Genomic DNA, 23116 nt, shown 5'->3' with positions numbered 1-23116 from the left:
AGAAGAAGAAGAATAAAACTGTGTGGAGGAAGTCAAGAGAGTGATGATGATGATGATGATGAGGAAGAAGAAGAAGCTGCAGGTGGAATAAAAACCTCTCTGGACCAGTCTCACTTTAATAAAAACACATTTGGACTTTGTTTATCTGCAGGGTTTCACCTCTGTCACTCACATACACCTCCTTTATTCACTCTCATTCACTCTCATTCCCGTTATTCACTCCTCGTTCAGTCTTTGTTGACACAAAAACCAAAACAAAAGAGAAACTCTGAATCATTGAATTCAAGACCTCTGAGCAGATTTAAAGGAGAAAACTCTGTTTATTAAATTAAAAATGTTTATTTTTGTCATCATGAGCAGGTTTAACACAATACAGTTTCACCCATTCATTTCCTGTATCGGTCATTGTTGACGAAGAACACCAACGTTTGAAATGAGATGAAAGAACTCCATATTTATGTTAAGGTCACTTAAATTGTCACTTAAATATCATATCAGGACTTAAATATCGCGATAACATCGTAATCGTGACAGAGGTTTATCGACGTACAAAAAGAGACGCAATTTATTCTGTGTGTGTTCTTGTTTTTGTGTCTTTCTGAGGACCGTGTTTTCATACACTCAATACGAGGACATTTTGTCCTCACTTCTTTAAAGGGCTTTTTTCAGGGGTTAAGACCTGTTTTTTAAGGGTGAGGCACTTAATGGTGATGGTTAAGGTTAAGTTAAGGGACTAGAAAATGCATCATGTCCTCACTTCAGATGCTGCGCAGACGTGTGTGTGTGTGGGGGGGAGAGTGAGTGTGAGGTCCACTTCCCGGCTCTTTGATCTTCGTCGTGACAGCTCACCACCTGGGACCGCTACACGCCGCGTGGCTCCAAGACGTCTTGTGTTTGGTTCTTGAGTTCTTGTGTTTGGTTATTGAGTTCTTGAGTTTGGTTATTGAGTTTTTGAGTTTGGTTCTTGTGTTTGGTTCTTGAGTTCTTGTGTTTGGTTCTTGAGTTCTTGAGTTTGGTTCTTGAGTTCTTGAGTTTGGTTCTTGAGTTCTTGTGTTTGGTTCTTGAGTTCTTGAGTTTGGTTCTTGAGTTCTTGAGTTTGGTTCTTGAGTTCTTGTGTTTGGTTCTTGTGTTCAGTTCCACTCGTGTGTTTCCTGTGTTGTGTTGTTTTTCTCTGTATTTTCTCTCTGTGTTTACGTCTCACACACAGACTCACACACAGACTCACACACAGACTCACACACAGACTCACACACAGACTCACACACAGACACACACACACACACACACACCCAGTGTGACTGTGCTCCGGCTGTGGGTTTGTTGTCCGTGTCGTGGACATCAGCGGTGAAGACACTCTGTCCTGCAGTGACTGTCACTAAAATCCAGCCGTGAGCATCTGGAGCAGCTTTTTTTCCCGCGTGTCGTTGATGAGTCGTTGAGTGAAATGGAGCCGAGTTCCCGCGGCGGCTGCTGGATGAGGTTTGGTCCTCGTCCAGCAGCAGGTCCTCGTCCGCGTCGTCACAAACACGTCCTCCAGCGTTAAATGCAGCTCCTGGTGTCACTTCATTAAAACCCGTCGTCTCCTGCTCGGAGGATCTCACAACATTTACATTGTTAAAAAAGACCTTTAACAAAGTGAAATAAGCCTCGTTTTGTTGGAAATTGTGAATTCAATATCTCAGTTCTTAACAAAACGATAAGAAAGAAGATAGAATGGATGATTAGTTGTAATAAAGCACTTAAATGTGGAGTTACTTTGTGTTGATGTTGAAATAAAAGGGATATTCGCAGTAAAACAGTGATTGAATCAGGACTCAGGCTTCTGTAGAATAAACAGTGACGCTCAGTGATGAGTGAACGTGTGAATCTGACCTTGATTCATTTGCTTTGCATTTGTTCATTCACACACACACACATGTTTATACTGAGGTTTTTAAATAACAGCTTCACATAGAGGTCTCTCTCTCTCTCTCTCTCTCTCTCTCCCCCTCCCTCTCTCTCTCTCTCTCCCCTCCCTCTCTCTCTCTCTCTCCCTCCCTCCCTCTCTTCTTCTTCTTCAGGGATTAACTCACTAACATTAGTCTTCTCATGTTTGGTTGTGGAGCAGCGCCCTCTGTAGGCACAGATGTTGACATCATCACGTCTTTATGTCAATGTGAGACAGAAACTCACTCACTCTCCCACACCAAAGCCCATAGAGAAAACCAGTGATTTTCTCTATGGGCTTTGGTGTGGGAGAGTGAGTGAGTTTCCAAAGGTCAGTTTCCTGTCACGTCTTTAAAAAAACACACAGCCACGGGTAAATCTAGTCCGAGTCCATGATTTACCAACAGCTCACCATGAAATACGAGTGCTTTACAAACGTCACTTTCCTGTTGGAAGAGTGTTTGTTGTCGTTGATATTGTCTCATATAAACACACAGTGATTTCTGGTGAATGAATGAATGAACGAGCATTGAAACGATTCCACAAAGTGTTTCTTTTCAGCCAAGATGTGTCGTCTTTAACATTCACTCGGTGTGAAGAGACGAGGACGCTCTTTGTTGCCTCTCGTACTCACTCCCTCTCTCCTTCTCTCCCTCTTCCTCCCTCTCTCCCTCTCTCCCTCTCCCAGGATGCTGTTTTGTCACGTTTTATACGAGGAAAGCCGCCCTTGAAGCCCAGAATGCACTGCACAACATAAAGACCTTAACAGGGGTGAGTGTGTCCTCAATTCTCCTCTAATCACACATTTCCAGCATATCACCCTGAGGCGGCCCCGCCCCCACCTGAGTGTGTGTGTGTGTGTGTGTGTGTGTGTGTGTGTGTGTGTGTGTGTGTGTGTGTGTAGTGGCTGAATAGTGTGAGCAGGTGAAGCCCAGGTTTGTGTGAGAAAGTGAAAGAGTTCCCGAGAGAAGACGGAAAAGTCTGGAAGTTTCTTGTTGTTGTTCTGTTTTAAAAGATTTTTGTTTCTCGTGTGTGTGTGTGTGTGTGTGTGTGTGTGTGTGTGTGTGTGTTCTCTCACTGTGGGGAACACTCCCTCCCTCCCTCCCTCCCTCTCTCTCTCCCTCCCTCCCTCTCTCTCTCCTTCTCGTGCTTGGTTTTCATCCTCAGACGCCTCGACATCATTATTCCAGCCGGCAGCCGCGCGCTCTCGCTCAGCATCTATAAAAAGCCTCTTGTCGTCGTCACCTGTCACTTAAAACTCACATTTTTCTCACAAATATTCTGTTTTGTCTCCTGACGACCAACGTGAGCGACAAGCTAAATGTTACAAGCTAACACACAGACACTCACACGAGACATTGGCCAAACTCTGTTTCTCTGTGGCTAACGCTGAGTTAGCATCCCTTTATTTTGTGAACACAGGACAAACTTGCAGCTAACAGAGGGAGTGGGGCTAGTTAGCATCTGATGCTAGCCTGACTTGTGATTGTCAGTTGCTAAAAGCCTCACAGTAGCGTCGCTACGGGTCCCGTTGTTTTGTGGAAACAAGATTGACTGGTGTTTGTTAGCAGGTCAAGTTCTTACGAAACACTAGTTTGTGTTTTTGTGTCGAGTATTAAACCAAGTGGAGTAAAAGTACACAATTTAGTTAGTAAAAGTACACAAATTATATGGGAATTTTATTAGCATCACCAAGCTAACACACTGGGCACTAGCTAACAGCCTCACTGTAGAGTTCTCGGTTAGCTAACATGTTGTTTTGTGGACAAATGTGTGTTTGGTAGTGGCTAATCAGAGGGAGTGGCCCTAGTTAGCATCACCACACACAAAGCTAACACACTGATGCTAGCCTGACTTGCTAATAGCCTCACTATAGCGTCTCTACGCGTCATGCTAACTGGTGTTTGTTAGTATGTCACTAGTTCATGTGTCGTGTATAAAACCACTTCACGCCGGTTGCACGTGGAGGAGGAGCTATGACGACTCCGCCCACATTGACTATGAAGTCATGGGAAAGAGTCTTTCGTTGAACTTTGGCTTCACCCAGCGTGTTTTCAGCTGCTTGAATCTTAAAGCCCCTGAAGTGGACGTGTTATATGAGCGTCTGAATCACACCTGCACGCCCTGCGTGTCTGTGCACCTGTTTATAGCCGCTCACTACAAAAGGATGGTAACGATGTCTTCTCCGTTATTGTTGTTCGCTCCCGCGGCCCCCGGAGAGCGATAGAGGAAGTGGGTCGGCGTTTCCTCACAGCTTCACTCTTTCCCGGCCCTGTGTGGATATTTAAAGGTCCCCAGATCCCTGGGAGCAGCTCGGGCTGTTGGCTGCGTCCCCGCCTCGCTCCTTGGCTCCAGCGGCGGCGGCAGCAGCAGCAGCAGCAGCAGCAGCTAACTGGAGCCTCATCAGTTGAGTGCCTGCTCTCGCTTTGCTTCTGTCAGTCGGATCAGTGAATTGTTCTCCTGGGCAGCGCGAGGTGGATTCTGTGAAATCCCGCGTGAGCCGTATGTGGGATTGTGCCCGGATTCCCGATTTGGAGCCGGAGCGTGTTGTTTTGCACAGAGTCGCCGTGTTAATTGCTTGTGGAGTGAAGAGTGTGGTGAGTTCGCTGTGTTTTCCCCGTGCAGCGAGAGTCGGCCACTTATCCCGTGTTGGAGGTGTGAAAACGCCCCGGGGAGGAAACGCGCCGCCACAGTCTGAGGATTAGAGGAACATGAAATCGCCTTCTTCTACACCACAGATCCCTCCCTACGCTCTGCCAGGTCTTCCCTGCTCCTCCGCTGCTGCTGCCGCCGCTGTTGCCGCCGCCGCCTCCTGCAGCCTTTCGGCTTCTTCTTCTTGTTGAGTTTAGAGCTTTTTGAAGTCCAGTGCCAGTCCTAGCAGCAGCAGCAGCGAGGAACAAGGTTTGGTTCCAGATTTGGTCTTTGATCTTTTATCTTGCTATTGTTCAGTAAACCAGAAAATGACTTTGGTAGAAGCTGAAGTCACTTTTTTAAAAAAAGAAAAATATGAGGGGTGAGTGCTCAGTGGTACGGCCAGTTGTCATTCAACTGGAAGGTTGTGGGTTCAGTTCCTGGCGTCAGCTTGTCTACGTGTGTCATTGAGCAAAGACCCCAAAGCCCCTGTTGCAGTGTGTGAATGGGTGAATGTATAGATAAATAACAAAGTAAAGTAGACTATTGAGAAGAACCTTATTTACATTTACAGGCTGGTTCAGTCCTGGATCAGACTTATGTTTCGATTGAGGACAGAAGAACTTTAACTTGGTCGGCGCGGTGTCTGCTGCAGACAACAGGAGGACGCCCAGCAGCTCTTTTTATTCCGTTTATTTATTTATTTATTCCTCCACCTTTTAGACTCACCCATAGGGCAACAGTTATGCTAACCGGCTCTTGTAAACTGAGAACGACAATGACTTACTGTAGTTTTCGAACTGATGTGGCTGCAAAGAAAAAGACCTGCATTTCAGTGAAAACTGCAAGTCGGCGGGGGGCCCCGGTCGCACCGGCCCCCGGTCGCACCGGCCGTGTTTTTGTATTTGGTTTTGTGTTTTTTTATATTTCTTGTATACTTAACTCCTCCCGGGGATTTGTGTGTTTACACCACTCGGGCTGTCTGCTTCATATTCATCAGAGCGCTGACTGGCTCACATCCATCTCTCTAATAAAGTCCGCTATTGACGGACGGACGTGGTTTGCAAATGTAACCCAGAGGCAGATAAATACAGTCAAGAAAACACAGAATCAATAGCGACGCGACCACAGTGGGTTTAAGTGGTCGGTGCCGCGACAGAAAAAAAAACACAAGGGCGGGAAACAAAGTGAGGATGATGAGCGAGGAGGCGGGACTAATGTGCCCAACGAGACAAAAGCGGAGCAGACGTACGGACGGATGAATGGAGCGGGGAGGTGAGCGGAGGTGATGATGGGCAGACGGACGGGAGAAAGGTGGAGTGGAGCACTCCAGCACGCTCGAGGGCAAAGCAATAAACGAGGCCGCAGTTAAAAACCAATACCTGCTTATTAACTTCCCCACTCTGTCGGCTTGTAAAAAGCCCGTGGAACAATGTTTGTGTTGGCTCTCGTCTCCTCCGTCGCTCTCTCTCCGGCCAAAGCTACGGCGCTAACAGGGAGAGAGACCATCAGAGTGGAAACATGGAGCGCAGCCAAAGTGCATCTGCGGGGTTGGCAGCCATGTTGGTGCAGGGGCCGCTGATCTGCTGCCGTGTGTCGTGGAGAATTAAAGGGACGTTTGAAGTAGGCGACGCGAGAATGTTCTGTGTATGTATCGTTCAATATCGCGATATAAATCAAATCAGTCACAGACTAAAACATGGCTGCTCGTGCAAACGCAAGGGAAAACAGATTTCAGTCATAAAATCCACGTCAGTTTCATCGTAAGTGGAGAAAATCATGAGGTCACAGGAAAAGAAAGAGGAAAAACACGTCTACAAACGGTCTGATTAGACTGCACAACTTCAACAAAAGGCTCAGTTTAAGTCTGCGATGTCTACGTCACATGATCACGTCTTTATCTCACTGTGAGGCGACGTTTTCCAACGGGAAACTGAAGTTTGTGAACCGCTCACTCTCCCACACCAAACCCCATAGAGAAAACCAGTGATTTTAACATCACAGCACACAGGAGTTCACAGGAGTCGTTGAGCCACTGCTGCCTCCATCACTAAGTTCAAACGTCTGATTTTGTAAAATTCGGCTTTTAAAATATTTAATTTAGACATACTACAGTGACACAAAGTGACCACACGAGGCAGCAGAGGACCAGCAGCTCCTGTGTCCCCGCAGCCCAAATCCCTGATTTTCTCTATGAGGTTTGGTGTGGGAGAGTGAGTGAGGTTGTTTCATATCATGACACAGCGGGGAATTGTCATGACTCGGCAAAATCTCAAAGAATTGGTTGTAATTCTAACGTCAGATATAAAAATGATACATTATTGTTATTAAATGAGTCATTTGAGACTTTTCTCTTCCCTTCACTCGCTCTGCTCCGGCGTCACGGCAACAAAACAGCACAGACATCAGCAGGTGGAAGAACACAAAAATAACAGGATTTTCCTGAAATGATGACACACGCACGCACACACACACACACACACGCGCACGCACGCACGCACGCACACACGCACACACACACACACACACACACACACTGACGACAGGAAAGAAAAGAACAACAGCTTTGACTGAAGTTGTTTCTAATGACCTGCTAATGAAGCTCTGGAGGGGGTGGAGACTAAGTGTGTGTGTGTGTGTGTGTGTGTGTGTGTGTAGCCTGGAGAGACAGACACAAACACACACACACAGACACACACAGACCCCCACCATGACCCATCTATCGTGGAAAAACATGCTCTGTTCCCCGGAGCGATTTAAAGCCATAAGGCCCGCCTCCTGCTGCACGGACTGATCCACGCCCCTGCGTGACTCTTTGATACACACACACACACACACACACACACACACACACACACACACACACACACACACAAGCATATGCCATGACTTTATTGCGTTACTTTTTAATTTCCCTTCACTGATCCACTCCACCCACACACACACACACACACACACACACAACACACACACACACACACACACACACACAACACACACACACACACCTTACACACAGCGTCAGAAGGTTGTTTGAGATTTTCCACTAAATTGAACTCTTTCATTAGCAGCTGTCAGATGTCTAAATGCCGCTGTCTCACCCCCACCTCCACCCTGATACCTGCAGTGAAGGGCGAGACCACTGTGCCACACACACCACACACACACACTCCCCTCCACACTGATGATGATGGAAACATGGGAAAGATGAAGGCAGGGAGTGAACGCTGATGTAGGACGTGTCCTCTGGAGTTTCTCTCCTTCATCCTCAGTTTTCTCTCTCCCTCTCTCCCTCCCGCCCTCCCTCTCTTTTGTCCTCTTGCATCTCTCCGTCTCTCTTTCTCTGTGAGAAAAAAGGATGAAAAAGCTCTTTGATTCACAGTTTTCTCTCAAGGATATTTCGCTCTGACAGTGAAGGCGGAGGAGAGAGGTGATGGGGCTACACGTGTGTGTGTCTTAAGTATGTCGTCCAAAAATTGTCAAAAAAGTCATACTTTACTATGTCGTCCAAAAATGGACAAAAAAGTCATACTTTAAAGTTTCTTCACTTAAAGACAGCGAAATGAGACATTTTTTTGTATGAACTTTTGTTTTATTAATTATGAAATTATTTACAAAACAACATGAACAAAAAGGACTGATCAGTCGGGTCCAAAGATACAAATGTTGACACTTATATAATTTGCTCTTAAAGTCATATGAACATAAACCTTTCACTGAGACGATGTTTGACCTGTTTAATAGTTTAAGAGGAAAAGAAGAGACGAAGCTTCGTCACCACGGCGACAGTTACAGCGTCCACTTCAGACACCTGCAGAGAAACGAGACGACATGTCCACGCCTTAGACTTTCAGCTCACTCTCCCACACCAAACCCCATAGAGAAAATCAGTGATTTTAACATCACAGCACACAGGAGTTGTTGATCCACTGCTGCCTCCATCAAATGTCTCATTTCAATGAATTCAACATTTGAAATCTCAATTAGACTTAAGTCAGTGACACAAGGTGACCACACGGGGCAGCAGCAGCCCAGCAGTTCCTGTGTCCCTGTGAGCACTGATTAGAGACAACAAGCTTTAAGACGGCCGTGTGACGGCTACAAAGACAAACCTGGTCTCTCTGTGCGTGCACAGGCACTTGGTGCTGCAGTAGCGCCCCCCGCAGGTGGTACACGTGTAGTGTGAGGGGAAACCGCAGACGCAGCAGAAGTGGCGAGGCGGCAGCGACGAGGGCGGAGCCGCCGCCGACAGGTAGTTTGGCTCCGGCCTCTCCGACAGGTTCTGCCAATCACAGGAGAGGGGAGGAGGAGTCAGCGGACAGCCAATGAGAGAGCGAGGAAAACATGAACGTGTGGAGCTAAGGTACCTCCTCCTCCAGCAGGGTGGTGAAGTTCTTCCTGAAACGCTGTTTGAAATGGTCACCCCTCGTCTTCCTCCTCTTCTTCTCTGGACAACGAAAACAAAGAAAAAAAATCAGCGCACGGGACGAAAGAAAAAAAAAATGTTATGAAAATGACTCTCACCTGGTTCTTCTGTCTCGCTGAAGGCGGGGAGACGGGCGGTAGGACCTGGGGGAGGGAGGGAGGACAGAGGGTCGTCCTGGAAACGCAACAACACATTTTTTAAAAATAATACGTCCACACGTCTTGTGACATGAGTGAAAAGTGTATAAGTATCATGTGAATATAACGCAACAACAGGAAAGTGAGTGAACGTTCTTATTTTAACCTGCAGGGGGCAGCAGAGCACACATTAAACCTTTTAAAAAAGTTGTTTTTAAACTGCTTTTATCCTGAAGTTTCTTATAGAGTTTTATCTTTACCAACATTGTTTTTAAATGTTTCTAAGATTGTGAATATTTTAAAGTGGGAACAAGTGATTATGAATCAGGTCACTGACAGACGCAGCCCCCCCTGGTGGTCAGAATGTAACTGCACGTCGAGTCAGAGCAGCGTTTTTTTAATGAAAATTCACCACTTTCACATTAAAGTCTGAGATTTGTGATCATGTTGTGACTAAAGTGAAGACACAAACCTGGAAGTTGTCTTTCTCCAGAGCTTCCAGTTGACGAGATAGTCTCCTCTGTCTGGTCGCTTCGTCCAAAACCCGACGCTGGCCCGCCTCCACCCGAGCTGAGAGAGACAACAGAGGACACGGAGAGAGAGGGAGAGACAACAGGGAGAGAGAACATAGGGAGGAGGGAAAGAAGTGAGCAGCTTTAAATGCAAACTGAACTTCCTTGTAAATACGTTCATTTTATACATTTCTTCGCCATTAGTTTATTAAGTGAACCCTCATTCACTGTTTATGAAACGCTAACAGATTTATTTACGACTCAACGTGAATTTGGATTCACTTTGATCCATAAAATATCATTAATATCACAAATATGAACAGATTTTTCCAGACGAGAGGCTGAAAACAGTCCGCAGCTCATTTCTGTTTTTAACACGGAAAACATTTACGCCAAATTCACTCCTTAAATGTAACATTATTAAAAAATAAGAGACGGTGACGCTGAAAGTTAACGTTTATGACACAAAACCGAAGCCGTTTCGTTCGCTCCGTCGCGGAGACGCCGATAATGAACGAAAACAGAGAAAATTCATTCGTCATAAAAACTACAACAACACGTAACTTAAAACACGTTAAATTCAGCTCTTAAATGTGTTGTTTTTTCGTGAAATGGAACAAAACCCACCGGAGGTCTTCTTCTCCAGCACCATGTTTGTTGTTGTGTTTCCGGTCTACGGCAGCCGCAGAGGGACAATCTGTAAACCGTCACCCGCCAGGCGAAACGCGTTTGTATTCAACACTGCCACAAAGCCATGTGCATTAACGTCAGAATCTATTTTTAACAGACAATACGCAAATGGTAAAATCTATTTGATAAAAATCACTTGACCTCTGATTTTGACCTCTCGGGAGCGTTAGAGAGAAGACTTCTTTCCCGCTTGCCGTAGCTAAAGAACTACTCAGAATAATGACATTTTAGGACAAACGAGACGAAAAATTCTGACTAAAATACTATGTGGAAGTGTTAAAATTACATTTTTCATTGATTTTGAATATTTTCTTTTTTTCAGCCATATTTTCTCACTTTATATTTAAAAGGCAGAAAATGCCATTATTCCAAGTGATTCTTTAACTACGGCAAGCGGGAGGGAAGGAAGTAGGTCTTCTCTCCAAATAGATTTAATAATAATTGCTAAAAAAATGAACATAAAAATAAACATATCTTTCAAATTAAAGTTTTCATATAAAAACTTTTTATTAGTGACTTTCACAAGGCAGGAAAAATATTTCATATTAGAGAAAAATTGACATAATTTTATACAGAAAAAGAAAACTTATTTCTCAACCTGAGGAAAATTAGCTTTTACAGACAAAAAAATGAAGTAAATTTTTTATACAGTCACATGATTAAAGCTCAGTTTTTATATCCTGTAAAAAAAAATCTCTGACAGACGAAACACACACATGTCGCTGTGACACTAAAATTATTTATTAAAATCTCAATCGAACGAACAATCGTTAACAAATAATTTAATGCAGTTTGTACAAAGCCACAGAAAAATATACTGATTCCATGTCGAGAGGCAGAAACAGAGACACAGCGACACCTACAGGCAGTGTAACCTGGTTTTAAATAAGAAATAAAAACTTTTTTAAAAAAGGGTTTCACACCGCGACGACGGAAACAGGAAATTTAAAAAAATCTAAACACAAAAGAAAACGAAACACAAAAAATGCCTTTAGAGTTTTCAACGTAACTTTTTTTTAAAACACATCGTAAAGTGGATTTTTTTACCTAACAAAAATTCTGCAACATCATAAAAATATTTTATTGTTTACTCTCAAATTTCTTTAAAATGATTTTATACTTAACTGTCTTTTTCAACTTGTATTTATTTTTCGTTTATTTCTGATTTCTCCATTTGTTTTTACGCGTAATCCTGGCTAAAATATCGGCCACAAACAGCGTTTTTTTTTTTTAACCGGAGCCGGTCAAATCTCTGGAGAGAAATAACTTTTGTTCCTGTGGAGGGCGCTGCTGCTGTCGATTATGGTCAGAGTGGTACCAAAGAGGGAGGCGCCCCCTACAGGACGGCGGAGTGTAACAGCAGAAGACTCACAGTCACATGGAGTGTTTTCATTTGCATAGATTCAGGTTGAAATAAGGCAGCGCGGTGTTTAACGAGAGACTCTTACTTTGAAAATAAAACCTTGCTTACGATGATTCAAACTGATCTAATTTTTTGTTGTTTTGTTAACGTTGTTGTCTGAAGCTACGGAGGAAAATAAAGTGACTGTGGTGGTGAGTTCGCAACGCAACACAAAATTTTACAAATTTCGCAATCACAAAATGTGCGTATTCGAACTAGCGTGACACAATATCGCCACATTCTACGCAAATTCCCGCAACGACAAAATAAAAACTGCTTGTCCTGTCGCAGGTTGTGCTACTCGCGCAAGTTCGCTCCAGTTACCACGTAAAACAAAACGTGTAACGTCAAATATCGCTTTGCAGTCGGTTTCATCGCACCTTATCTCCGATATGTCGTCATCACACCACACTCGTTCAAGTAAAAAAAAAAAACATAAAATAAACGAAACTAAAAAAATAAAAAGGGCTGACGTGATGCATTCTGGGTCACACACACACACATACAGAGATCAGGGGTCAACAAACGAAACCATGATGTATCTGGTGCCTCTAGTGGTGGGAAGACCCTCGTGATAATGCGTCAGTCGTCCCGGGTGCATGAAGGACCAGCCTTTTCTCGGAGACTCCACCGTACATTCGTAACGAAGGAACCTGCAGCCTCCACCCTGACACACACACACAGGTTACGTTAAACAGATGTGTGTGTATTTTTGTCTTGTGTGTGTGTGTGTGTTTCTTCGTACCTCGTAATCAATGTTCTTGTTGTTGAGTGCGATGTTGATGGTGAAGGTGGACGAGTCGTGATGTGGCCGAAGAAATGGCTGCTCGTCCGGACGATAACGCACCACGAAGTTCATGATGGCCTGAGCCTGTGCACACAGACACACACAACAAATTTTGCTTAAGTTGTTATTCTTTGAAAAATACATACAATTTTGTAACATTTTTCTTACAGAATAACAAAATGTAAATAAAATTTGTTTAGTTAGTCTTAGAAAATAAAAATTTTAAAATATAAATTTTGTTAAATTATTCTTGGAAAATTTTGTTCAAGCAGTTAGTCTAAGAAAACAGAAAAAATACACATAAAATTTGCTTAGTGATTCTTAGAAAATAAAAAATTACATGTAAAATTTCGTTTTAAGAATTTATTATTACTTCAGTAGCTAGTCTTTTTAATTAAATGAAATGTTTGGTTGCTTTTAGTAATTATTCTTAGGAAATAACATTTTTTATGTTATCTTACGGGAAAGAGCAACACTTTTTCCACATACGCGGAACAAATCTGATTTCCAGAAAACAAGTTACCCCAAATTTTTTTTGGGTAACTCAGAGATGAAATAATGTAACTAATGTCATGGAAAAGAATCACCAAGTTTGTTTTGAACATGGACACAAACGTCTCTGGACTGTACCTTAGGATAATATCCAGGGTAGAGTTTTTCTGTGACGGGAGCGATGTATTCTTTGAGGAACTTAAGCCACTCCTTCTCAAACCCGATCTGGTTCATGTGGATGTCCACAGTCGGGACGTTTTCGTAACCACCGGCCAGACGTTCGTCCTGAACACAAACCGGGAAAAGGACAAACGTTTCAAAGCTGAAGTCGACATGTTGTTGTTTTTTCTCTTCTTATAGTTGCTGGCGTTACCTTGTGTGAACCTCCGGACCATTCCCCATGATCCTCCATGGTCTCCACCAGGTGATCACACATCTTCTCTGAGAACGCTGGAAACCAGTAAACATCTGGACAGGGCTGAGACACACACACGTTCATGTCTTTATTTGACTGTTAAACAAACTTTTCCAACAGGAAACTGAAGTTTGTAAACCACTCACTCTCCCACACCAAACCCCATAGAGAAAATCAGTGATTTTGACATCACGGCATACAGGAGTTGTTGATCCACTGCTGCCTCCATCACTGAGTTCAAATGTCTTATTTTGTTACTTCGGCTTTTGGAATCCGTCGTTCAATTTACCTCAGTGACACAAAGTGACCACACGGGGCAGTAGCAGACCAGCAGCTCCTGTGTCCCTGTGAGCTAAAATCACCCATTTTCTCTATGGACTTTGGTGTGGGAGAATAAGTGGTGAATAACCTTTAAACTGTCAATGTCAAAATAATGTGTCAAACATATTCTTAAGAAATCTGATGTAGATTTTATTAGCAGAGTTGAGTTTTGTTGTGGCTAAAACCTGACGTTTTGCCACGTTGATCTTTTGCGTTACCTGTTCCACGAAGCTCTTCTCATCCTCAAAGATCTTTGAATAGTTCTCATGCATGTACTTCTCCTTCCAGTCCTGCAAACACAAACACACACAGTTTATCACATGTTCATGGTGGTATGTCCACATGTGTGTGTGTGTGTGTGTCTCTGACCATAGGGTTGTCAAAGATCTGCCACATGTCCGGGTGCAGCCGGGATGTGTTGAAGTTGGTCGACGTCACCAGACGACCAAACTCGTCGCGGTTTGACACGAACATGAAAATGCCCTACGCACAACACAGAAACAGTGTTACATGACGTGTGTGTGTGTGTGTGTGTGTGTGAGGTGAACGGACCAACAGTCACCTGATCTCTGATGCTCTTGCAGAAAACCATGTCGGGGTCCATGCCCTCACTCACGTACAGGCTCACCAGGGCCAGTTTGGAGCGAAGCACGCTGCCTTTGATCAGGTACACCTGAGTGATGTAAGGGACATTCCACATGCCACTGGACACACACACACATACACATCGATGGATCAACAACTCCTGTGTGCTGTGATGTTAAAATCACTGATTTTCTCTATGAGGTTTTGTGTGGGAGAGTGAGTGGTTTACAAAATTCAGTCTCCTGTAGGAAAAGTCTGTCAAACAGTGAGATAAAGATGTAAACGTGTTTTTAAAGACCTTGTCGTCTTAAAGAGGCTCAAACCTGTGTGTGTGTGTGTGTGTATATAAACACTCACATCCTCTTCCCCTGGACGATCTCAATGTAGTCCTCAGATCTGGAATAGTATCCTTCAGGATTCAACGCTCCCCAGAAGTTACTCCACAGCTTCCCGTGTTTGGACAACATGGGAGCGATGACGGACCTGAGCGAGGAAAATAAATGAATTAAAATAAATGAATAAAACAAGAACACAGTGACAGAGCTGGAGGAGGGGACGTACTTGTTCTCCTCGATCAGAATCCTCAGCATGTCGGGGTTTGTTATGGCCACGTCAGAGTCGATGCTGAAGTAATAATCACACGCTGGATCTTTCTTACACGCCGCACTGACGACAAAAAACACACACACACGTTTAAACATGTTTATGTGACATTCAAACGTTCTTCTCAAACCTTTAACACTTGTTCATGTTTATTTTCTAGTTTCAGTGATTTTTCTGCTTCTTAAATGTGAATATTTTCTAGTTTCTGTGCTTTTTCCTGAGATTTGCAAACTTAATTGCGGTGAATGGTTGTGCACTCACACAGCCATGGTTCTGGCCTTGTCCTCCTGCAGGTTCTCCTCTGGTCCAACTATCCGAGCGTCGGGGAACAAGGACTTGTGTCTCTGCCAGAACCTCTGGATGTGACGTTCATGGAACACGACCTGGATCAGAGGACAGACGAGCACACGTCAGAGCAGAGACGATAAAACCGTACGCTGTGACGAGAAGACAGCGTCCGCGTCATACGTTGTTGTGGATGAAGAGGCGGAGCTTCGCGCTCGGGTAGTTGAGTGTCACCAGTCGCTCCAGGAACTCCTCCATGAAGGGAGTGGCGTGTTCGATGAAGACCGCCACGTAGACCAGAGGCATCTCCTCGTCCTGGAGACACACGGTTCACACACACACACGCGCGGTGAGACGACTTGAAAAATGAAAAACTGCCGTTATATTTTCATACGTCAGACGCGTTTATTTACAGGTACGTCGTTGAAGAAGAGCAGGTCGTCCTCGCAGTTACCGCAGCCGTTCTCGTAGGTCCAGGCGGTCGGGACGTAGTTCCCCAGGTAGTTGAGCTGCAGCTGTGAAGACACAGAGAGGACGTTTACGACCCATCTATCTATCTATCTTATAAACATATACATATATACTGTATGTATAAATACATATATATATATATGTATACATATACATATATATATATATATATATATATATATATATATATATATATATATATATATATATATATATATATATATATATATATATACATACATATACACATATATATATATATATATATACATACATATACACATATATACACAAATATATATATATATATATATATATATATACACACATATACACACACACACAATTTTAGATGTCAGTTAGCTGATAAAAATGAATGAAAAACTAGGTCTAACTCCTGCACCTGAGACAAAGCTCCACCCCCAAAACACAAAATTTTACATTGTAAAACATTACAAAACTTTTGGAAACAAAAGTAATTTTTTTTAACATTAGTTCATGTAAACGATTTTAGGAAAAAAAAAATTGCCCGAATAATTTTTGCATATTTTATGAAAGCTAAAGATTACCAATTAAATAACAGTAAAGTGCAGAAAACAGGCTCCGCCCACTTCCATTTACACATCCTGAATGTTAGTTTTAAAGAAAAAGAAAAATGATCCTGTGTTTCGGACCAAAATGCTAGGCAAAATAAATTCAATCCGTTTTTGAGGGTTTAAAGGAAAAATATTTTATCGCAAATGATATCGTAAACCTGCGGTTGTACTGGTCAGGACGTCCCACAATCAACTAGTGCTAGCAGCTACACTTTGACCAAAAACAGCAGTACTCCCATGATCCCTCTGGTCCAAGCTCCGTCCCCCCAAAGCACTGAATGACACGTTTCTTATAACGTTAGCATGTTTTTGTAGCATTGTTTTGGTAAAGCAGTATTTTTTTTTGATAGATGACCTCATCTGTGTACTACAGACAAAAGGCTCCGCCCATTTCACTTTACAGAAATAAAAACTGCGATTCGCGACACAACCGTCGGAGCAGATGTTTGTCGTTTACCTTAGTCGGTCCGTTGCCATGGATAACGACAGGAAGTGTGTCGAAGGCAACGTTCCTCACTCTGACCTTTGCCCTCTCGAACTTCAGGACGACTTCATCTGACAGAGACACGAGGGAAAAAGTGTAAGAGGTTGTATTTTCATGCTTAAAATATAGAGAAGGTAAGTGTGTGTGTCTCACCAACAGCTCCGTTCAGATTCTGGAAAATTCTGGAGCGATGATCCAACGTCATGTTGAACTTGGTCTGAAGAGACAAATCGTAAAAAAACCGTGTTCAACATTCTGGTAGTTTTGTCATTTGTGGTTTTGCTGACACTTTAATGTCAGTTTTCTGTTGCAAGTTACAGTAAAGCAACAGAGCTGCATGTGTCGCGTTGGTGCTGCTCGTTCACCCGCTGCTTCTTGTCCAGGTAAATCTTGGTGTAGAAGAGCTGGTCGTCGTCGTTGTCCTTGTATTTCCACAGCTGCACCATCTCACTGAGTTCTGGAGCGAAGCCGATGAATCCTGAACACAAACACAGACACACCCACGTTTCTCTCTTTATTTCGCCTCCCGGTAAACGGTGAGTGAATCAAATCGGGCTTTGGTTTCTGACCTCCTGAGTTGAGGTAACGTTTCCCAGTGTGCACCACTGGATACTTGGGCGCCAGCCTCTGGTCGGGCCAGCAGAATCCCTCAGCTGAGAAAACGACTCGGTGACCGAGGCGGGAAAACTTGGAGAGCAGCTCCTCTGGACCCGACGCAAAGATGACGTCATAACTGCAGAAGGAGACAGAGACTGAAATACCTGCACGACTGCAATCTACCATTATGTTTCACAGTCAATTATTACTGATATAATCATATATGGTTCATATAATGTTGATCAGTGTTTCCCAAACCTCGCAATAACGATGCTTTTTTTCAATGTCTTCAGTTTTAATGATTTCTTTTTTATATGGAGCACAAAAAAGAACAGAAACAGAAAAAACACAGTTGAAATGGATAAGAACCATCAAACAAGAGAGTTCTACTTCTGTTACCAAAGCTCAGTGTGTAAAAGTAGGACGAGCGAGTGAGTGAGACAGAGGACGGAAGGAAGAGCAGTGGGACAAAAGGACAGCTGGGTAAAAATGATACACACACACACACACACACACACACACACACACAGGGGTGGTTGTTACCTGTCCACAAACATGATGACCATGTCTTTCTTCTCAGAGTGTTTGAGCAGCTCCTTCTTCAACCATCTGACCTTCTGACCTCCGCCCACCGTCCGAGCTACGTCGCCGCCCTTCCACTCCTCCCCCAGGCCAAGCACCTCCACACACACACAAACGATTAATTTGATAAAAATCTACGTCAGATGAAGTCTACGACATCTTCAGAACACGTTTGCGTCTTTATCTCACCGTTAGTCAAACTTTTTAAACAGGAAACTGACGTTTGTAAACCACTCACTCTCCCACACCAAACCCCAGAGAGAAAATCAGTGATTTAAGCTCACAGGGACACAGGAGCTGCTGGTCTACTGCTGCCTCGTGTGGTCACTTTGTGTCACTGAGGATAATCTGAATGAAGGATTTCAACCCCCAAATTCTCTAAATAAGACATTTAAACATAGTGATGGAGGCAGCAGATTCAGTGTGTGTGTGTGTGTGTGTCTCACCTTCAAAGTGTAGTTGAACTCTCTGATTGTCCCCATGAAGCGTTTGAATCCATCCGTCTCCTCTGTTGCCGCGGTGATGACCAGCAGGTTTTCTATCGAGACAGTCAACAATGAATGACAATCAATTATTTTCTGACTATTCATTTTCCAGTCCGTCTTGGTTGAATAATTGGAAGCTTTTGCTATCTTTCCCAATTTGTTTGAGTTCTCAAGTATACTTTTATTTGACTTTTTGTATTTTGTTTCCTGTTTTGTATACTGAAATTTCAATTGTGAGTCGCAGAAATACCATTGTTTGTTATCTGAAATGAAAGTAATTGCTGTATTGTAATGCTCTCACAAAACAAAAATAAAAAATATATATAAAAAAAAAAAAGAATAATTGGAAGCTCCTGCTTCCTCTAACAGCACCAGAGACTCGGTTAATTTAAGGTCAGCAGGTCGAACTCTAAGTGAGCAACAGGTAAAACCCTGCAGAGCTCCTCCTCCTCCCTCCCCCAGCCTCCAGGCTTTCGAGGAATTTGGAGAGAGTGAAACTCCCCTGAAAAATGCCTGGAAAGGTTAAAGAGGTGAGAAGGAGGAGGAGGGGGAGCTTTTGGTGACAAAAACCCTCTTGTCCTTCGTCTCTCCTGCTGATGTGAGTCTCAAACCTGAGTCTCCAAAACATCTGAGGAATTAGTCCCTTATTTCACTGTTGGAACGACTTTTCCAACAGGAAACTGAAGTTTGTAAAGCACTCACTCTTATAAGTGTTTTTAGCTCACAGGGACACAGGAGCTGCTGGTCTTCTGCTGCCTCGTGTGGTCACTTTGTGTCACTGAGGTGAATCTGACCAAAGGTTTTCAAATGCCGACTTGACAAAATAAGACTTTTGAACTTAGTGATGGAGGCAGCAGTGGATCAACAACTCCTGTGTGCTGTGGTGTTAAAATCGCTGATTTTCTCTATGGGGTTTGGTGTGGGAGAGTGAGTGGTTTACAAACTTCAGTTTCCTGTTGGAAAAGTCTGTCTAACAGTGAGATAAAGATACAAACACGTTCTGAAAATATCAGACAGGGACACTGACATAGATTTTATGAGCCAAGTATGTTGGCAAGAGGCTAAAATAAAAAAAAAATGTTCTTGTGTCTGTTGGCAGTCATATGTGATGATCCACTGTTTAGCCAATGTTCTGAAAACTATTTGCCCGCTAATCTGCAGCTTAAGTGTTGGACAACCTGTGCACAGCTGTTCAAACACAACACATACACACACACAGCTGTTCCCACTCGGCTCCACAGCAAAAGGAAACGATTCATCCGTGCCTGTGTCCCTGCGAGGAAACTGGAGTTTTTCTAAACCACTCACTCTCCACACCAAAGCCCATAGAGAAAATCAGTGATTTTAACGTCACAGCACACAGGAGTTGTTGATCCACTGCTGCCTCCATCACTAAGTTCAAATGTCTTATTTTGACAATTCGGCATTTGAAATCATTTGGTTAGATTTACTGACACAAAGTGACCACACGAGGCAGCAGTAGACCAGCAGCCCCTGTGTCCCTGCGAGCTAAAAAACACTGATTTACTCTATGGACTTTGGTGTGGGAGAGTGAGTGCTTCTGAAACTTCACTTTAACTTGTGTCTAACAGTGAGATAAAGATGTGAACATGTTCTTAAGATATCGTAAGACCAAAGCAGGCACGGATGTCAAAGTTATTGTCGTGTCAGTGTCTCAACACAACCACACATCAGAGGACATAAACTGTCTGAGATGCAGTTGTAGAAGTCTGGTTTAAACCACGTCCAAATGTGGTTTCAATCAGATTTGACTGGCTGAATAAATCAGACAACGCAAAGTCTGAGTTTTGGGGTTAAGATTTTGACATATTGTATGAATTTAATTTCTAAAAGGACTTCCAGGTTATTTTTAAAAAAAGAAGTTAATTATAAAAATCAAAAACAGTGTGGGAGCAGCGTGAGAGTCACAGTGTAAAACAGTTACAGCTGTGATGACAAAGCCTTTTAACACAGATTTTAACTCTGTCTGCTCTCTACGGCTTTTAATCAATAATATGCAGTCGAGCTCTGTGTTTGGTTCCTGCTCCTTAAAAAAAACATGGGAATGTTCTCCTCTCTAAAGGTAACATGAGGTCAGGTCACTGAGCGTACAGATTAACTGACAAAAGACACTGTATTTAATGTCGGCACGGATACTCGACACCTGTGTTTTAATACACAACATCTGAGACTGAAACACACACCTATTTTAATGTTTTATGATGAAGATGCAAGCAAATATTAAGATCCCAGGTTCCTTAATTAGACAGTTTAGTAACAATGTTACATATTTTTTGTCATAAAACTATTAAACAATAACATCAAAAATGTGTTTTTTCATAAGAGTACAAATCTGTCGTAAAATGAAAAAAAATGAAAGCGTGGATTTGTTTTATAACAAAGCAACAAATAAGAATGTAATATAACATTATTTTATTAACCATTAACCAACGGTAATGGCAGTTTTTTAAAGGGCAGATAAATCAGTTATAAGCAAACAGAAGTTGAAGAATAACAAGAGAATTTATGGCTAATTTTCAGCGTTGTGAAGCTTATCTATCGCACAAAAGCAGAGAACAATAACATTTTAATTGTAGTTCAAATATAAACATGGAGGAACCAAATTAAACCCGGGGTGTGCCACACTTTGCCCCCGAGCCTCACTTTCAGCAGCCTCAGTCTAGAAAGTTCCTTCAGGGCTGAGTGAGGAAATGAAGAATTTAAGATCAGGAAAAATAACGCAAAATTATAACATAACATAAAATATCATATCTCAGGACTCAACTTTACCTCCACTGATTACTTTATTCAATCAATGAATACATCAATTCATTTATTAACAGTCAAGAAATGAAAATAGCAGTCTTTTGCATATTTTTAACCAAACAAACATCTTACCACCAACAAATACACGTTTTTAGCCAAAAGTGCTATATTTGTATGTCTATAAACACTTTCTTACCATTTTTTTATTTAATATATGTTAATTACAAGTCTGTCGCTCAACAGTTTCATTAATTTATCCCAAAAAATGACAAGTTAAATGCCAAAAATGTTGATGTGTCACTCGATTTTATCGATGAACCGTTCAGTAGTGACGTATGTTTGCTATACGTGAAGATCCGCAGCGACTCGAATTCCTGCGAACGAGCCTCCGGGCGACGTAAAGTTGGGAAGTTGTCGTCTTTTAAAGCGGTTAACACTTCATAAAATCGGCGTTTAAACGCGTTTCTATTACATTAGTTCTGGTTAAAGTCGTTAATGAAACGTCAATGTGAATTGTATAGCAAGTGTAAGCTAGGGGAACCAGTGGTTGGCAGCTCCAGCGGGACATGGTGGTCCGCCTGGCCGGGCAGGGAAGCCTCCGGGGCGGCCTTACCTGGATTAATCTTCCGCCGCTCGGCGGACACGGAGCTCCGGGTGAAGGCGAGAGCGAGCAGGCAGAGAAGAAGACAAGAAGACATCGCGGCCATTTAAATGCGTTATCCGTTAAACTGTCCACACTTTATTCTCCTCTTTTTTCTCCTCCTTCTGTCCTCACTCACTCCATCAGCTCCGCTACGACTTTCTCACCTAAATGTCTTCAAATCTCGCGATACTCCCGCACTCTAACTCCCGTTCTGATCGCAGATATCGAAACACACAAGGCGGAGGGGGAAGTACAAGTGCCCGCCTTTTCTTACACGTTAGCCAATGAGAGGAGCTCAAAGTTTGATTGACAGGATCACTGTGCAATCATAGCGGGAAAGCGGCCCCGCGCGAGCCAATCAGATGCGGACAAATGGAAACGAACGGACCGAGAGTTTTTTCTCAGTGGAAGAAGTTCTAGAAAAACGGAGAAAGTGAATATTTTTGCCACGTGTGATGATTCCGCAGTGAGAGAGGGAGGGCGAGAGACACCGAGACCGTGTGTGTGTGTGTGAGATTCACCTCACACAGCGGATCGATACACTGCGTGCGATAACTTTAATGATCACGTGACGCTCGTAAAGTAGAGAGGAGAGAGAGTGAGTGACATAGAGACAGTAAAGAGAGAGAGAGAGATTTTAAATGGCTGCACATTCTCTTTAATAACGATATTAATATCATTAATAATAAAAATCTGCTTTTTATATTATTATTAAAACTTGTGACAGTTGTTGCTACAATCACATAATTATCTTGTAATAATCCGTTTACTTCAGTGTTTTAACCCGTTTAACACAACAATAACTTGTTTTTATATAAATTATCCATTATAAATGCAAATAAAATGTATTTTTCAGAGCATTACTGTATTCAAACAGCAGCTCACACACATTAATTATTCTCTATTTAGTCACAATATTACTAAGTATTTACTTAATAGTAATAGTATTACTAATGGGTAAAATCACAGTGTTTTATGTTTTATTCATTATTATTATTGTTTTAATCTTTTCCTGAAACACAGAAGCAAATCACTGTAAACAAAAATGTCATTCAGCTTACTTTTATTTTGAAATACAACAAACCAAGTGCAGAATTCGAGGATTTCATTTTAAAAAGAAAAAGAGAGAGATAAAGAAACATGCTGAGGTTTCAGATTTAAAAAAAGTGAAATAAAAACAGGAAGTGGCTTTATCTAAAAAAAAAAAAAAACGTATGTACTGACTACAGATGTGCAAAAAAACCCCAGTTAATATCACTGTTCATAAATTGTTAAGCATA

At 42.6% G+C, this 23116-nt stretch overlaps 3 protein-coding genes across 4 annotated transcripts in view; 1 reads left to right on the top strand and 2 right to left on the bottom strand.

Moving 5' to 3' along the window:
- celf2 (cugbp, Elav-like family member 2) overlaps positions 1-2763 on the top strand; it is a 55550-nt gene extending 52787 nt beyond the window's left edge. For both annotated transcript variants that reach the window (XM_044022286.1, XM_044022287.1), the window contains exon 3: positions 2615-2763. In XM_044022286.1, coding sequence (XP_043878221.1) covers positions 2615-2724 — 110 coding nt within the window. In that variant the 3' untranslated portion in view covers positions 2725-2763. The remainder of the gene's footprint in view (positions 1-2614) is intronic.
- A 5364-nt stretch (positions 2764-8127) lies between these two features.
- znhit1 (zinc finger, HIT-type containing 1) lies at positions 8128-10314 on the bottom strand. Its single transcript, XM_044022046.1, has 6 exons — positions 10260-10314; positions 9593-9690; positions 9082-9157; positions 8925-9004; positions 8670-8839; positions 8128-8368 (listed from the first exon to the last, which is right to left on the bottom strand). The coding sequence occupies exons 1-6, from the start codon at positions 10282-10284 to the stop codon at positions 8347-8349; spliced, it is 471 nt and encodes a 156-aa protein (XP_043877981.1). The 5' UTR covers positions 10285-10314; the 3' UTR covers positions 8128-8346.
- A 731-nt stretch (positions 10315-11045) lies between these two features.
- plod3 (procollagen-lysine, 2-oxoglutarate 5-dioxygenase 3) lies at positions 11046-22034 on the bottom strand. Its single transcript, XM_044022433.1, has 19 exons — positions 21807-22034; positions 18389-18480; positions 17904-18040; positions 17333-17496; positions 17129-17241; positions 16917-16980; positions 16737-16834; positions 15626-15727; positions 15396-15527; positions 15189-15310; positions 14886-14990; positions 14682-14807; positions 14302-14443; positions 14109-14222; positions 13958-14029; positions 13377-13481; positions 13142-13288; positions 12470-12595; positions 11046-12391 (listed from the first exon to the last, which is right to left on the bottom strand). Exons 1-19 carry the CDS (start codon positions 21898-21900, stop codon positions 12236-12238), a joined length of 2211 nt encoding a protein of 736 aa, XP_043878368.1. The 5' UTR covers positions 21901-22034; the 3' UTR covers positions 11046-12235.
- Between the last annotated feature and the right edge of the window lie 1082 nt (positions 22035-23116).

Source organism: Solea senegalensis, linkage group LG3 (assembly GCF_019176455.1).
Source record: "Solea senegalensis isolate Sse05_10M linkage group LG3, IFAPA_SoseM_1, whole genome shotgun sequence".
NCBI lineage: Eukaryota > Metazoa > Chordata > Actinopteri > Pleuronectiformes > Soleidae > Solea > Solea senegalensis.
Note: the sequence above shows the minus strand (reverse complement) of the source record. Positions and strands in the feature narration are given on the sequence as shown.

Excerpts from the sequence above, each read along its gene's own strand:
- znhit1 (XM_044022046.1), bottom strand. The coding sequence starts at position 10,284 with ATGGTGCTGGAGAAGAAGACCTCCG. Across the intron at positions 8,840-8,924 it reads CCACCCTGCTGGAGGAGGAG|AACCTGTCGGAGAGGCCGGA; the intron begins GTACCTTAGCTC and ends TGTGATTGGCAG. Across the intron at positions 8,369-8,669 it reads TGCACGCACAGAGAGACCAG|GTGTCTGAAGTGGACGCTGT; the intron begins GTTTGTCTTTGT and ends GTTTCTCTGCAG.
- plod3 (XM_044022433.1), bottom strand. The coding sequence starts at position 21,900 with ATGGCCGCGATGTCTTCTTGTCTTCTTCTCTGCCTGCTCGCTCTCGCC. Across the intron at positions 14,808-14,885 it reads ATTCTGATCGAGGAGAACAA|GTCCGTCATCGCTCCCATGT; the intron begins GTACGTCCCCTC and ends TTCCTCGCTCAG. Across the intron at positions 13,482-13,957 it reads AGAAGAGCTTCGTGGAACAG|CCCTGTCCAGATGTTTACTG; the intron begins GTAACGCAAAAG and ends TGTGTGTCTCAG.